We start from the raw sequence: 14,654 nt of genomic DNA on the forward strand, positions 1-14,654 counted from the left end.
TTACATGCTTATTGAAAAAAAGCAAACAAAAAAATTAAAACAGCATAATACTCTTCCGTCACACTCTCTCAGATCTAAAGCAATCCATCGGACTTCCAAAACAACAGTTGCTACAGATTTTTCTGGTGATGTGTTTTTACGAAATTTTTTAATAGGTGGTGACTAAATTGCCTCACAGATCACTTGTTAAATGCACATTTGATGTAGTGTTAATATTTTCCGTAATATGATTCTGTAATAGACTGTCGTGAAATGTATTGTACTTCTAAATTTTATTGAAAAATAAACCACTTGAAACATTTTTCAGTCTACTTTTTGTAATTAGATTCGAATTTGGCGCGTCCAATCTCCGAATTACCGATAAGGCAGAGAGCACCGCTCTGCTTGTTTAAATAAGATGATTTCTTTGATGTTATCCTTGAATTACAATTTTTCGAGTGTCGCTTAATTCGCTTAATCTGACTGGGGGGACGGAAAGATTTGCTCAAGAAGCCAAAAGCATTTTAAAGAATCTTAAAAATTGTACTCGTTAAGAACGGGAACGTTACCGGAGTCAGCTGCGACGTGCCCCAATTAGTCAGCGGCCTCTTTGCCGCCACCGAGCGCCGCCGACCTGCACGGACGTGCCTCTTAGATAACGTGCCGAGCTGTCGTCATTAGCTTCGGATTTAATGATGTTTCACGGGAGGCTGAATCAAGACGTAGTCTTCGACACTCGAGTTAAATTTTAACGATTTTATTTCGACGCCCCCGGATGTACGCCTTTTTCTGTACACTTTGCTCCAGAGTAATCGTCCACTTAGCAGTCCGAGAGGTTGGCAGTCCTGACCGCCGGATCCGGTGGTTCTCGGTCATTTTTCGACACCCGTCATGCGTTGACAGTTGACGCGATTCCGGGGGTTCCAGAGGGCGAAGGCGATAATTACGACCTAGAACGTCAAGATTCGGTTACATTTTCACGCTCGGGGGAGTTTCGTCGCCCTAACCCAACTTTTCAAAACTTAATTTAGCGTTCGAGTCAGCTGTACAGAACGCAGACACCTTCAAGTGTCACCGCCAATTACCACCAATTAACGAAGTTAGTTTAGACGGTGCACGTCACGACTGCACCCCAACGGCGACACAAAGCTCCCAAACAAACAGCGGCGCCATTTTCGACCGTCTTTTGTTTGACTTGATCCGGTTAATTAGGACGTCTGGTGGTCCGAGGTGCGACCGAAAAGAAACACGATCAATTATTAAGGGGGATCTTCCAACGGCAGCGGAGAGGAGAAAAAACACCGAAACGGAATAAAACATGAGCTTCTTTTATCCGGGCCGTCGTTGAAATGATAATAATAAGCGCAGGACGGTTGCAGTTAATAATGCAGGTCGGTGCAAGAATTGCCTACTAAGGTTTGGAGGACCGGTCCCCTAGCAATAAGCTAAATTTGCCCTTAATTCAATCGGGAGAGGAGGTGGCCGTGCAGACAATAGACAATCGAGATGTCGCATCTGGGTTGGCCGTGTCCGTGTCCAGGCGACTCCCTAGGGTTCTACTCGATTTGTTCTCTTGTTAACTCCGGTTTGTTACACGGCGGAAGATTCTGAAAAACGGGAGGAAGCGACGAATGTAGCACGCACGCAAGCCGACCCCAAACTTGACAATTTCGTCTGAACGAGGCTTAATTAAAAACAAAAAATACAAAATTCTGGCAAAAAAAACAATTCGTTTGCAATCTCTTTGAGTGTTGTGTTTGTTCACGGTAGTGAATAGAATGATTGTAACAACAAGAAAAAAACAGGGAAAATTGCCAGAAAAAGTGATGCGACGATTAATTTGTGGCGAAAGGATGGAACTATGCCCGGAAAGGGTATGACAATTCCTGTAAACGGCGTCGCAAGGATAAAAGCGTCGTTCCTTTCCTGTTCTATCTGAAAACGTCCACTAGATGTCTCACCGTTCCCTAATTGAGTTTACTTATTTCTTACAGATTCCACACTTTGCTATTGTTGTAAAACAAAAAGACACGAGTATTTTTGTAATACAACAAAATAACATTTCCACAATAACTTGTTTAGAGAAATTAAATGACATTGTGCTTCAGAAATCGATATTACCGGCAACGAAACGCAAGCGTAAGGTTGGTTGCATAACTATGATTATGAGTCTTTTCTTATTTGTTTATTAAATTTTAAATTTGAACAAAATCGTTATTTTTTTATTTATTAAACCACCTACGCTTGTTACATATACAACGTGTTTCAGAAATAAGTGCATTAATTTTAACCAGTGACAGATCTCGTCAAGAACAACAAAATTGTTATGCACCATTTTTTCGAAATATAATTTTCATTTCGGTATTTTACTCACCATAAATTAACGAGCTGTCTATATACTCGTATTATCTAATTATTTGACCCAATAACAGTGGTCGTGAAATATGTAATAGTTTTTGTAAAATCAGAGCAAAATATTGCGTTTTTAGAATAAAGTTTTTTCGCTGCGCGGCCCAGGTAGAGACAAGAGGATTACATTTTCAGTTAGTTTTATTTTAAGACATTTTATCATTATCTTAGGTATGGGTGATTCATTAGGGTCAGTTTAAAATATTGATTATTAAAATTGTTTTCATTTAATATCCACCATATGATTCTCTTTTTTCTCTTCCGCTTTTATCATTATACGTCACAGTAACGGGCGCAGCAGTTAAGTTAGCAAAAAACAAGTGAAAGTTTTCTTGCATTTGTTTTTTCCTCTTCGCTTATCAGCATCGGCGAAGCAAATATAAAAATATATTTAAATACATACAGTGTGTCCAAAAAGCCTGGAAACACATCCAAATGAAAAATTACCGCAGAATTTTTGAAAAAAAAATTAAGACAGGTCAATTAGTGTTTTAAAAAAGCTTTCTGCTGATAGTGTCTGTTCGGTCTTTTCGATGACCTTGAGAAAGTTATTGTTATTAAAAAAAAAATTTGCTAAAATAATAGAAAACGTCCAAGACGAATTTTATTATCGTTTAGGATATTGTCAAGATGTTCAAGGATAACATTTTGAACATTTGTTGTAAGAATTATAGTTGCCTTTCAAAATTAAAGTTTTCTTTTATTTTCTAATAACCAATTAGGTTTTTTCAGGAAATTTCTTATGTATGTAAATTGAAAATTTTTTTGACCGTCGGGTAGACAATTAAAAGATCTATAATCTATTCCATCTTTAAAAAAACGATAGGTTGCCATGCTTTAATTTTGTTAAATTGGCAGTACTGAGGAAAGCAGTAGTTATATTTCATTTCATTTTGGTTGTAAATCTTTTGTAACTAAATTTGAAGTGCTATGTTGCAAGATGATTCTAAAACAAAAAGTAAATAAAGTTGTGAATAAATGTCATTTTGACGTTTTTCCAATTTATTTTAAATTAGACAACACAAAGTAATAATTTAAAGGGTTTATTACAAGTGCATAATGCCAAAAGTTGTGTTTGTCGAGACAAAACGTGGTGTGTTGATGGGCTAGACACATTTTAAACGAGATAAGCCCGATCTAAGTAATGATGCGATTTATTAACTGATTGATGGATATCTTCAATGTGAGAACAATGAATTTGTACTTATTCGATGAAATCCTGAACTGTATAACTAATTTATAGGTGGGATCTGTTATATATTGCATAATTACAAAAAAGGGTCTGGAGGATACTAAAACTACAAAAAGAGGAAAATCAGAAAAGTGGAACCATTTTTTAAAAGAGATCTGAACGAAATTATTCGTGGGCTAAACATTAGAAGATGATTCGGAATCTAATGATGAAGATAATTCTGAAGATGAAATAATGGAGGAGGTTAAAGTGTAGATGTCTTTTAAAAAAAGTGATTCCATTTTGGAGAACTTATCCGTTTTCTGCTTGTTAAACTAAAGCAAGTGTTCTTGAAACTCATTCAACGATTAAAGCCTCCACCAGATGTTTACATTTTGATTTGTCTTTTTTAGTTTTTTTTCAATTGCTATTTTTAATAAAAAATGCTGGGTTCTCTATTAATCTCTTGTAATACAGTTTCAATTGATTCGCAAAAAAGCGGAACCAAACTTTTATTCAGATATACAGGATGAAATCTGTCAGATTGTCATGGCCAAGCATTGTTTTTTTAAAGTTGGAATACATTATACCGGGTGATCAAGAAGGACTGTTTAAGTTGGCAGTATAATTAAGATCTTTTTTTAATTCGGTTATTTATAACACTGCAACTGGATATGTTTTGTTGGTTTATTTTACAAATATCTGATATAGGTATAGCATTAACAACGACAAGCCACCAATAACCAGAAGTTACTCCTGTTATACGATTTAAAATACGATCCAGTGTTACCAACTTAAACAGTCCTTCTTGATCACTCCGTATTAAAAACGGTAGTAAAAATGCGACGTTGCCGTTTAAAAAAAACTCTGATGACATCATAACTCTTTCAAGGTCATCAAAAACAAACAGATACCATCAACAGACAGCTTTTTGAAAACGCTAGTTCACTTGTTTTTGCGTTTTTCTCGAAAATCATTCGTTTCTATTTCATTGGGGTGTTTCCAGACTTTTTGGACAATTGTATATTGTTTCTATTAACGAGTTCTATTACCAGTTAAAATTAATGTAGTTATTTCTGAGACACGTTGTATATTAAAAAACGGTATTTCGAAATTTACTGGCTTTCACTATTGCAAAATGTAAGATTAATCACAAAAATAACTTCATAACTTTCTTTGTTTAACTCCTCTTTATTAACCTTACAAAACACTGCAATTCAATGTAATCTAACTCATCAATCTCCCGATACTTTCCTGATTTCTCTTTCGGCGCATCCACCATTTCTACATTTTTCTAAAGAACTCTTATGAGAATAATTTCCAAAAGAACTCTTAGAACGGCTCTGCAACATCGTTATTATCTCTACAAATTTTCAACTTTTGCCATAATGATCAATTTTGTAAAGAAGAATAATTTAAACTAAGATTAACGTTGAAAGAAAAGCCGCAAGATCTTGACCGGCTTATCAGTATTGCACGTACGGTAAATAGGACTCCTTTGTGTTTCAAATTTCAATAAAAAAGATTCCTTTTCCACTATAACAGGGATAACGCATGTGTGAATTGTAGAAATGGTGGATGCGCCGGGAAACGTTTTGACAAAGCTTCATTTTGCTTTTTTAATTAACTAAACCCCATGTAAAAAAAATTAGATTAATTTATAGCAATTCAAAGATGAACTTGACCCCTCCTGTGTCTTCATTGGCTCATGCAAAAAGCACCATGAACTTGGAGTTAGCATTATAATAAGTTGCAAAGTTATACCCGAGATTTTAATTTCTATAAAAATAAATGACAACTGCGTATTGATATTCACGAAAAAATTACAACCGCGTAACTTTGATTTCTTACTTAATTGATCGCCTCTAATGGTTTCACTTTCCAGCTGCTTACCTACTTCTTATTAAGGTAAAAAAATTAAATACACGAACTCAATACTTTACGAACTGTTACAAAACGGCAGAGAAAATTGTAAACTGTTCCACTGTCATAATTTTATTCAAAAAATTTACAAAAAAACAACAAGAAATAAAATCGCAACGCTACAATTTACACAACTTACAACAGCCTACACGAGTAGTCCTTTACGCGCCGCGTGATTATTGGTGTGTATTTTCAAACACCTCTTCCACCTAGTCTTGTACGGACACAAATCGCACGTCAACCATTTAACATCCTCGGGAGTACTGTGATTGCTCTCCACATGCCTTTTTAAATTAACACTAAACTTGGCTTTGTACGGGCAAAACTCGCACTGGAACCACTCGATATCCTTCGACTCCGTGTGTTTGGACAGAATGTGATTCTGCAGGTGGTACTTCCTCTTCGTTATGTACCTGCACTGCTCGCACTTGAACAGCGTCACCTCCTTCACGTCTGAGTGTTTCAGTCGGACGTGATTGTTCAAGTCGGGTCGCCGTTTCGTCTTGTACGGACAGACCTCGCAATGAAACCAGTTGATGTCCTCCGGAGCCGTGTGCATGTTTTGTATGTGCTTCTTCAGGTAAGCCTTGAACTTCGCCTTGTACCGACACTGTTCGCATTTGAACCACTTCATGTCTTCCGGGGCCGTGTGCTCCGACTGCACGTGGCGGCTCAGAATGTGCTTGGAGATGCTCTTGAAGGGGCACCGATCGCACGCGACCAAATCGTCCGGGGTCGTGTGTTTCTTCTGGGAGTGCGTGGTCAAATTTGGCTTCCATTTTGTTTTGAACGTACACTTGTCGCAGTAAAACCACTGGATGTCTTCGTTGGCCGTGTGCTTCACAAGGATGTGCTTTTTCAGGAGAAACTTCCACTTGGCTCGATACGAGCACTGATCACAGTCGAGCCACTCGATGTTCTCGGGCCTGTGGCCCTCGAGCATGTGTCTTTGTAAACTGGTGGGGTGGTTCGCTTGATATGAACACTGCTCGCATTTTAACCACGTGATCTCGACACACGCCCCGTGATTCTGAAGGTGTCTCTTGAAATACCCTTCGTACCGCGTCTTAAAAAGACACTGCGCACATTCAAACCACTTGACATTTTTGGGGATTTTGTGCGACAAGATGTGTTTTTTCAAATACGATTTCCATTTAGTCTTAAACATGCAGTGCCTGCACTGGTACTGTCTCGCGTGGTCTGAGCCTGTGTGCTTCGACCGAATGTGCTTCCACAAGTCATAGTACTGTTTTGTTTTGTACGAACAATATTCACATTTCAGGAGGACAATGTCCTCCTTGGCCATGTGCTTATTGATATTGTGATTGATCAGAAGATGTTTAAATTTCGTCTTGTAAAAACACTGTTTACATTTGAACCACATCACATCTTTCAGTATTGTGTGTTTGTACAGCCTGTGCCTTCTTAAAGACCTTTTGTATTTGGTTCTGAAAGAGCACTCGACGCACGTCAAAAGTTGCGCTTGTTTCATAGTTTTGTTAACGCGGCAGGTGTAATAGGCGTGTTTCAGAAACACCAACTGAGACCACGTTTGGAAATGACAGTTCCTGCAGTTGTAGCTCTGACAGTCGGGTTTAACAGGAATGTCAGGCTTGTGGTGTCGTGCGTCGAGGTGCTCGTTAAGATCCACCAACAGCTGCGTTCCGAAATCGCACTTACTACATTTATAGTTTTCGAGTACCGCTTTGGTGCAAATAAATCGTTTCAGCAACGATGGAATTACAGAGTGGATTTGTCTGACGTGATCTTCCAGTTCAAATATCGACTCCGTTACGAAATGACAGTGACTGCAGTTATACAAACTGCTCATTGACACGTCAAGGGGTTCCGCTTTAACAGTCGGAACGGGGTAATTATAATCCATCGTTACGGGGTTAAAAGTTGACACCTAAAATTGAGGTTAAGTGTGTCTCAGTCTTACACCTAATGCAAGCGGCTTACGACACAACAGTTGTCATGAATGGGGGTTTGTGATATGGAAATTCTCGTTTTATTTTGTTAATTACGTAGCGCATTGGCGATAATACGGGAAAAAACACCGGAAATAGCCACATGTCCTAATTTCTATTTACATGCGCATGCGTAAACAAATAAAGATGTCAATGAAATTGAAAATCAAAACATTGCAGATTTATTTACCTATATGCCACAATGAAAAGTGAAATTGGACTTTATTTTATGAGTCAAGACGAAAATTCCTTTTTTCGAAGCAATAGCGAAAAGTCGTAAACATTTGGTGAGGTGAGGTATATACACTGTGGCCAAAAAAAATGTTAAAACCTGCTTAGCCATGGAAAGTTCAGCAATTCGTAGATTGATTCGTACAGTTTTAATTGACAAAATGAAAGTCTTTTTTTGTATATCATGTAACATGCAAAAAACAAAACCAACAACTTGTCCAGAAAAAAACATGTTACAAAACTAAACTTTATTCAGTACCCTAATCGTTTTATGCAAAATACAAAACAAAGAAAACTTCCTGGGATGTGACCTAAGCGCTATGTTTCCGCAAGATGTGTATTTTCAAGCTGTACTTGATCTTCGTCCTGTGCGAACAATACTCGCACTGAAACCACTCGACGTTTTTCGAAGCCGTGTGCTTCAGCAACACGTGCCGGTTCAAATCACGCAGGGCTTTGCTCTTGTAGAAACACCGTTTACACTTGAACCATTCAATTTCCTCAGGTACGCTGTGCTTAGTGCGCATGTGCGCCTTCACGCTCGACTTGACTTTAGCCTTGTAGGGGCACTGTTCACATTCGAACCACTCGATATTCTCGGCAGGCGTATGCTTCAGCAGCACGTGGCTCTTCAGGTGGTCGCGCCTCTTCCCCTTGAACGTACACTGACTGCACTTCCACCATCTGACATCTTGGTGTTTTTCCTGGACGTGTTTTTTCAATATCGAACTCAGCTTTGACTTGTAGGAGCACTGTTCGCACTTGAACCAGGCGATGTCCTCGGGGGCGGTGTGTTTGAGCAGGACGTGCGTTTTCAAGCCGAATTTGTGCTTCGTCCTGAAGGAACAGTGGTCACAGTCGAACCAGTTGACGGTTCCGAGGTGTTTGGTCGAGATGTGTGACTTTAGGTTGCTCTTCTGTTTGGACTTGTATGAACACTGTTCACATTTGAACCACTGGATCTTGTCCAGAGATGTGTGCATTGTTGACATGTGCAGATTTAACAAACGGGAATATTTCGATTTGTACGGGCATTGGTCACATTGAAACCATTTGATTTTTTCTGGAGAGGTGTGTCTTGCTATGACGTGCTTTTTCAGGTCACTTTTGTTTTTAAATTGGTACAAGCAATGTTCACATTTGGACCAATTGATGTACTCAGATGGTGTGTGCACTGCTACTACATGTTTTTGCAGGTTGCACAACTGTTTGCCTTTGTAATCACAGTGTTGGCAACGAAACCATTTAATATCTTGATTTGGTGTGTGTTTTGCGAGGACGTGTTTTTGCAAATAAGTGCGATTTTTTGACTTATAAGTGCACTGTTCGCATTCAAACCAATCAATTTTTTCCAGGGGTGTGTGTTTTGCAGTTATGTGATATTTTAAACTGTTTCTGTAATACGATCTAAACTCACATTGATTACATGAAAACAATTTTTCCTCTTCATCCTTAGTTTTAATTTCCTTAAGAGATCCACAATTACTGACATGCTGAGACCAGATCAGTCGGTCTTCAGCCTTAAAATCACAATTATCACATTTGTGCCATGACACAAGCATATTAACATTTTTTGGTTCATTCTCAACTTTGTGGTGGAAGTCCTTTGTATGTCTTAGATAGTGTTTCATTAATGGCGTAGAAAAATCGCACTTGTTGCAACGATACATTGCGGGGGCGTCTCTTTGACATCTAAAATCTTTCAAATCCGTACCACTTTATTTTTCGAATGTTACAAACAAATATTGTTTGATTCATAACATCGTACTCCTTACTATCTTGAGAAGTGTACACATACAGCTTTCATAAAAAAAGTTTTGTTGCACAATTTCTTCAGGTATTAGCTAACAATAAAAATTTTTGTTACCGCAAAAAATTATATGTGAGGTTATGTTTACCAAACCATGTGTGAGTGTGACGCTGCGACAGGGCTGCGACATCCATTCGTTTTCAGACAAAAAATATTTCATTTTCCTTCTCACAGTTTTCCGCTGAAAATAATATCACTATGTTGAGCAAAACGCTATTTTAAAGTTTCTTTTTCTTCATTCCCGAGGGATGTTGATATGAACCCAGAATTCTGGAGAGAAGATCGATAATTATATTATTAATCAGAAAGATTCTTTAAATATTAGATTGTATAACAGTCTCAATACTCTCAATCATTTTAAGCCTCATCAAGGTTTAAAAGTTAAAAGCATAAAGCCTGATCGTTTTAGATAATCTTTGGTTAGTTTAAGTCACCCAAAATCACTAAGATTATGTCGTTTTTAGTTTAAAATAATAAATAAAGGAAGCTGAAACAACTCATACATTTATTTTTTGCATTTTGATTATGAAAGTTGAGTTTTTTTAACGAAAAATCGTAATGAAAGTAGTACCGACTTTCTTTAATCATTTTATTCCATCTCCTCGGGGATTATTATTGTCAAAGAATATCTACCACGCGTTTATTAGGCCAAATTTCTCAACTTACAACAATATGCAAAAAAATGTTGCGTACAATACGTTATGAAAGTCTCTTTCTTCCACTCATTTGCTTGATTAACACGGGCTCCGCCCTCGTTCGTTAATCAAACTGCAAATTCATGAAAAAACGGATGACTTTCATAACTAGTTGTACATACAATATTCCTACTATTGTGTCCTAATCAGTAATCACATCATGCTTTTCTTAGCAAAATGAAAAAAAGACGTAACTACAAAAAAGCTACAAACAAGACATTATTCAAAATCAAAACAAATATATTTGCAATTCGTTACAGAAAATTCAAATAGCATAGATTTCGGCCGAAAATTTTCTGTGTTCAACTACAAAACGGAATAACAATTAACTTCTGATAACTAAAATTTACCTATCTACAAATTTGTTAGAATACAACTTATTTTTTATAACGATTTAGATAAGAAAATGTTTTGATCGCAAGGAAAATATTTTCTGATTACAATTTTGCCATAATCACTAGTGGCATCTGTTTTCTGTTGTGTTGACGTAAGCAAGGATTTGTTGTAATTGGTTGTATTGTAATATGGTTGTAGGCAAGGAGTAAAAATTCTGGTAAGATTGATCTTCAAACTTTGTTTAAAAATTAATTTGAAATTTTAAAATGCTTTACATCTTTGCAACGATTTGCGTTTTAGTCTGTTCTGGGTTTTATCGGTTGTGTTTTTTTAACTTTCCAAACATTGTAAAAACTTTTAGGTTATGTTCGCAGTAGATCTCACCTAACAACATGTCTAATTCAATCGCAAAAGCTAGGTAAATAGAAACAATAAGTTTCTTTGGTTATAAATAATCTAAAAAATGTTTAGAACATCTGAGCCACAAGGTGATGCGCGGTTCAATAAAGATACACTGAAGAGCATCAAGGTGATGGTGAGGAGGCGCAATGTAGACAGTCCCATCAGTTCTGCACCTTTACAGAGGAGTTTAGATGACCCAGTTCTATTAAAAATTCATTATCGAAGTGGTAAACAAATATTTTCTATATAAAACTTACCCAACTGTGTAGATTTATTACTGCAGGTGTTTTAATAAAATATGATTTTGTCATTTAATAGAAATGTATGTGTAATTGTATTTTTTGTAATTAAAGTTGCCAATTTAGTCTCCATTACAAGAAATTTCAAGAAAGAAATTTTCAACAAGTGAAGATGTAAAGAAGACCACCATAAACAACAGAAATGCAGAATATCATAAAGTAAGTCATTTTTTACATGTTTTAGCAATGCTTGCATTAATGAACAATTCTTATTAACAATATTAAGATTTTTTTTAACTGAATTAAATACACAAAGATTTAAAGTCATACAAATATTTTTTCTATAATTGTAAAGAATATTTTTAATTAGAATCATTATTTTATTGACAACATTAGAAGCAAGAAGAAACTGCCAGTGAAGAAAGAAGATTTGTTCATCCTAACTGTGTTTGAATGTTATATTCAGTCAATTTTTTAAATTGGTTATCAGTACAGTCAATTTAATATTTTAAGTTCTTAATTCATAAATGAATCAGTCAAATTTAATTTTTTAAATACCTAACCTTTGTTTTTCAATTAAAAAAGAAGAATTAAGAAGACCGAAGAGAGAAGAATTCATCATCATACATCAAAAAAACAAAAATTTCTTTTTAGAATGTTATTTTAATGATAATGGAACTATTCCAAAGAAACGTTCAAATTGTTAAAATGTAATGTAAGATTTGAATTAACTCTTCTACATGGCAGTGACGATTTAAAAAAAATGCATTCAGTATCTTTTGTCGTAAAATTTTCTTTGGAGTACTTCACTTCGTGTGTGCAAACTTAGAGTTAATACAGATTTAAACCGAAAACATTGTTTTCGCTGAGAAGAATCTCGATTTCAGACGAAGGTGTCCACCCAATTTTCGATCGAGAGGATGTTTTAGTTAACAAACATAAAATATCCGTGGTCGGAACCAACGAAATATCGTCATCGTTAGCCACTTCGCGAAGTAGCTCCAAGTCGAGTCAGAATTCGCGAGAGCGAAGTCCCGACAAAGAGAAAAAACACTCGACCCCTGAACCGCACACCTCGAAGGATTACTCCAGGGAAGAAGTTTCCACTTCGAATTATTATTCTTCGAAATATCGGTCAGTTTGTTGTCTATCGGTGGTAGCGCTCTCTGATTGGTTTTTACAGTCGGAGCCGTTCAAATTCACGCAGAATCATTTACAAAACTCCTCCACCAAGTCGATCGGCTTACAGGTCGAGTAGACAGAGCAGGTCGCCCCACAGACACAATAGAAGTCGGTCTCCGGATCCTAGAAGAAGGAAAGAAGTCTCACCGAGAGTGTACAGCAGAGACAAATCGCCCCACAGGTACTACAGTAGGCACAGATCGAGTCGGTCACCTGGGGGGTATAGGGGGCCGCCGACAGAGAGGAGGCGGACGAGGTCGCCGCCCCCGAAAACCGTGGACAAGTACGAGAGGAAGACGCCTCCGAAGTACAGAGGCCCCCCGGAGAGAAAGCGCTCCAGTCGGTCGCCCCCAGCGAGGAAAAGTAGCAGGTGAGACAAAAAGTGACATTTGCGTAAGCACATTGTTGACGTGAACTGCAGAGGGCGCAGCCGGAGTCGATCCCCATATCACAGTCGTTCTCGGTACAGCAGATCTCCACACAAACACGACGACTACAGAAGAAGGAGTCGATCACCACGCAGGTACAGTCGATCGCCCAGAAGACACAGATACACTCCAGATCGGCACTCGAGGAGGTCCCCACGCGACGAAAGAATTTATCCCAGAGTTCCGAATCCGTACTTCGAAGGCGCAGAGTTCTGGATCCCGGATCCGATGATGCAGCCTCGATTTATACCGAGACAAATGTTTCCACCTGGGGCGTTCCCGTACGCGCCCTTCAGGCCGGGGATGCCACCCATGATGCCCCCACGGGCACAATTCCGGCCCAGAATCGTGTACAACCGGCCACCAAGGCCGAAGATCACACCAGCGACCTCTACGGTGACGAGCGAAACCGCACCGAGAGCTATCGAGGCGGCCAAAGAAAGCGAAGAGCCGCAACGGGATCAGTCGACGGAGACCAAAGACGATCCCGAACATTCCTCCGAGAAAACGGATGAACACAGTGAGGAGCAATAGACTTGTAAATAAAATTCAATTGTATTTTTTTTTTTTTTATTAATAAAATTGGTTTAAAAAATAATCACGGTTAGCTTTGTTGACACGCTCTTACGGCTATTAGTTGGAGTAAAATGTAAAGTGGGGCGAACACTTCAGAGTAGTCTAGACTGATTTGTCCAAGTAGTTTTTTACAAAGTAAGAATTTAAACAAAAACGTCATCAACAAAAAAGTACCGGACCAACTGACTCGCAGGAGCGACGTTCGCAGCGTCATTTCGGACAACATTCTTATGAAAATGATGACGCAAAAGTACGTATTAAGAGCGTCGCCTGTGAACAAGGGAAAAAATATCATCCACCAGTTATTACTGTAAAGATCAATATCTGGGTCATATTTCACTGCCAGCATTATTGTGAAAATTAAAAACGAAATCAGGTTGATCCAAATTTCGAACACCGTTAGTCCCAACCATCTCACCAGTTCGTCGATCGTGAAGAACATTATGCCTTGGTTTCGAGAGGGTCAGTTCTAAAAATCCGGATTTTTAATGCCGAGTTGTATCTGCGCTGGATAGAAAAATCTGCGTCATCAGTCGCCGGTTCTAAATTATCTGTAAATTACATAAACTTGCATTTTTTGAGTGCATTGATATAACAACGTTACCTAATAATTCTGTGGTAAAAGTGTTGGTGTGGATTTTAAAAGCTACATGTTGTTCACACACCTTCAAAGCTAACAGAATTCCTTTCTGGATGACCGCTCCTAAACAATAAATCGTTATTTCTTTTTCGCCTTTATTAATTAATTGATTGCAGCGATCGAGGAGGGCCTAAAACACATAACCTCAACATTTTCTCTGGACAATATGTGCATCCAATATTTGCAACTAGTTTGGGAAATTGTGGATATATTTACTTTAGAGGTTGTTTTGCTGCTGACGTACACTGCTGAGTTACTTCTCTCTGGTTTTCGTGGTCTTCTTTTCGTAAAAATCTGATCCGTTCCAGACATGATCACATAACCTACAAAGTGATTCTCGAGCTACAGGGCTACAGTTTAATACTAAATTTGTACTTGTTTTGGCGTCGTTTTCATTAGATTCAGTTTAATTACTGCTGAATGATATTAAATGAGCCAAACTCGATTAAATATTGTACATAAACAATATACAGCCCCCCTTTATTAACAAGGTGTACCATCGAAAAATGCTTGTTTTCTGGTTTAAATGAAATATTATTAAAACTTCCTTCAACAATTTCAAAGTCCATCTTTACCTATTACTTTACTCCAGTGACATTTTTACAGTAAAAATTAAAGACCAAAATGGGGTCTAATATGCTATTTTGCATTCATAAAAAGTTG

At 37.8% G+C, this 14,654-nt stretch overlaps 4 protein-coding genes across 5 annotated transcripts; 1 reads left to right on the top strand and 3 right to left on the bottom strand.

Annotated features, from left to right (window-relative positions):
* Positions 1-5,538: 5,538 nt before the first annotated feature.
* LOC138139128 (zinc finger Y-chromosomal protein 2-like) lies at positions 5,539-7,601 on the bottom strand. The gene is made up of 2 exons (XM_069059302.1): positions 7,445-7,601; positions 5,539-7,391 (listed from the first exon to the last, which is right to left on the bottom strand). Exon 2 carries the CDS (start codon positions 7,365-7,367, stop codon positions 5,628-5,630), a length of 1,740 nt encoding a protein of 579 aa, XP_068915403.1. The 5' UTR covers positions 7,368-7,391; positions 7,445-7,601; the 3' UTR covers positions 5,539-5,627.
* Positions 7,602-7,916: 315 nt separating this feature from the next.
* On the bottom strand, positions 7,917-9,910 carry LOC138139136 (zinc finger autosomal protein-like). The gene is made up of 2 exons (XM_069059319.1): positions 9,582-9,910; positions 7,917-9,527 (listed from the first exon to the last, which is right to left on the bottom strand). The coding sequence occupies exon 2, from the start codon at positions 9,351-9,353 to the stop codon at positions 7,995-7,997; it is 1,359 nt and encodes a 452-aa protein (XP_068915420.1). The 5' UTR covers positions 9,354-9,527; positions 9,582-9,910; the 3' UTR covers positions 7,917-7,994.
* A 732-nt stretch (positions 9,911-10,642) lies between these two features.
* On the top strand, positions 10,643-13,373 carry LOC138139137 (serine/arginine repetitive matrix protein 1-like). Of its 2 annotated transcripts, none has more exons than XM_069059320.1 (6): positions 10,643-10,741; positions 10,886-10,942; positions 10,996-11,153; positions 12,053-12,299; positions 12,349-12,717; positions 12,769-13,373. In XM_069059320.1, the coding sequence occupies exons 2-6, from the start codon at positions 10,917-10,919 to the stop codon at positions 13,307-13,309; spliced, it is 1,341 nt and encodes a 446-aa protein (XP_068915421.1). In that variant the 5' UTR covers positions 10,643-10,741; positions 10,886-10,916; the 3' UTR covers positions 13,310-13,373. The 2 variants fall into 2 exon arrangements, with proteins under 2 accessions (XP_068915421.1, XP_068915422.1); XM_069059321.1 differs by having other exon boundaries at positions 10,647-10,741; positions 10,899-10,942.
* LOC138139160 (transmembrane protein 203-like) lies at positions 12,086-14,496 on the bottom strand. Its single transcript, XM_069059351.1, has 3 exons — positions 14,208-14,496; positions 13,956-14,121; positions 12,086-13,902 (listed from the first exon to the last, which is right to left on the bottom strand). Exon 3 carries the CDS (start codon positions 13,791-13,793, stop codon positions 13,380-13,382), a length of 414 nt encoding a protein of 137 aa, XP_068915452.1. The 5' UTR covers positions 13,794-13,902; positions 13,956-14,121; positions 14,208-14,496; the 3' UTR covers positions 12,086-13,379.
* Between the last annotated feature and the right edge of the window lie 158 nt (positions 14,497-14,654).

This window comes from Tenebrio molitor, chromosome 9, assembly GCF_963966145.1.
Source record: "Tenebrio molitor chromosome 9, icTenMoli1.1, whole genome shotgun sequence".
NCBI lineage: Eukaryota > Metazoa > Arthropoda > Insecta > Coleoptera > Tenebrionidae > Tenebrio > Tenebrio molitor.

Excerpts from the sequence above, each read along its gene's own strand:
- LOC138139128 (XM_069059302.1), bottom strand. The coding sequence starts at position 7,367 with ATGGATTATAATTACCCCGTTCCGACTGTTAAAGCGGAACCCCTTGAC.
- LOC138139160 (XM_069059351.1), bottom strand. The coding sequence starts at position 13,793 with ATGTTCTTCACGATCGACGAACTGGTGAGATGGTTGGGACTAACGGTG.
- LOC138139136 (XM_069059319.1), bottom strand. The coding sequence starts at position 9,353 with ATGTATCGTTGCAACAAGTGCGATTTTTCTACGCCATTAATGAAACAC.
- LOC138139137 (XM_069059320.1), top strand. The coding sequence starts at position 10,917 with ATGTCTAATTCAATCGCAAAAGCTAG. Across the intron at positions 11,154-12,052 it reads AAAAATTCATTATCGAAGTG|ACGAAGGTGTCCACCCAATT; the intron begins GTAAACAAATAT and ends TCTCGATTTCAG. Across the intron at positions 12,300-12,348 it reads TATTATTCTTCGAAATATCG|TCGGAGCCGTTCAAATTCAC; the intron begins GTCAGTTTGTTG and ends TGGTTTTTACAG.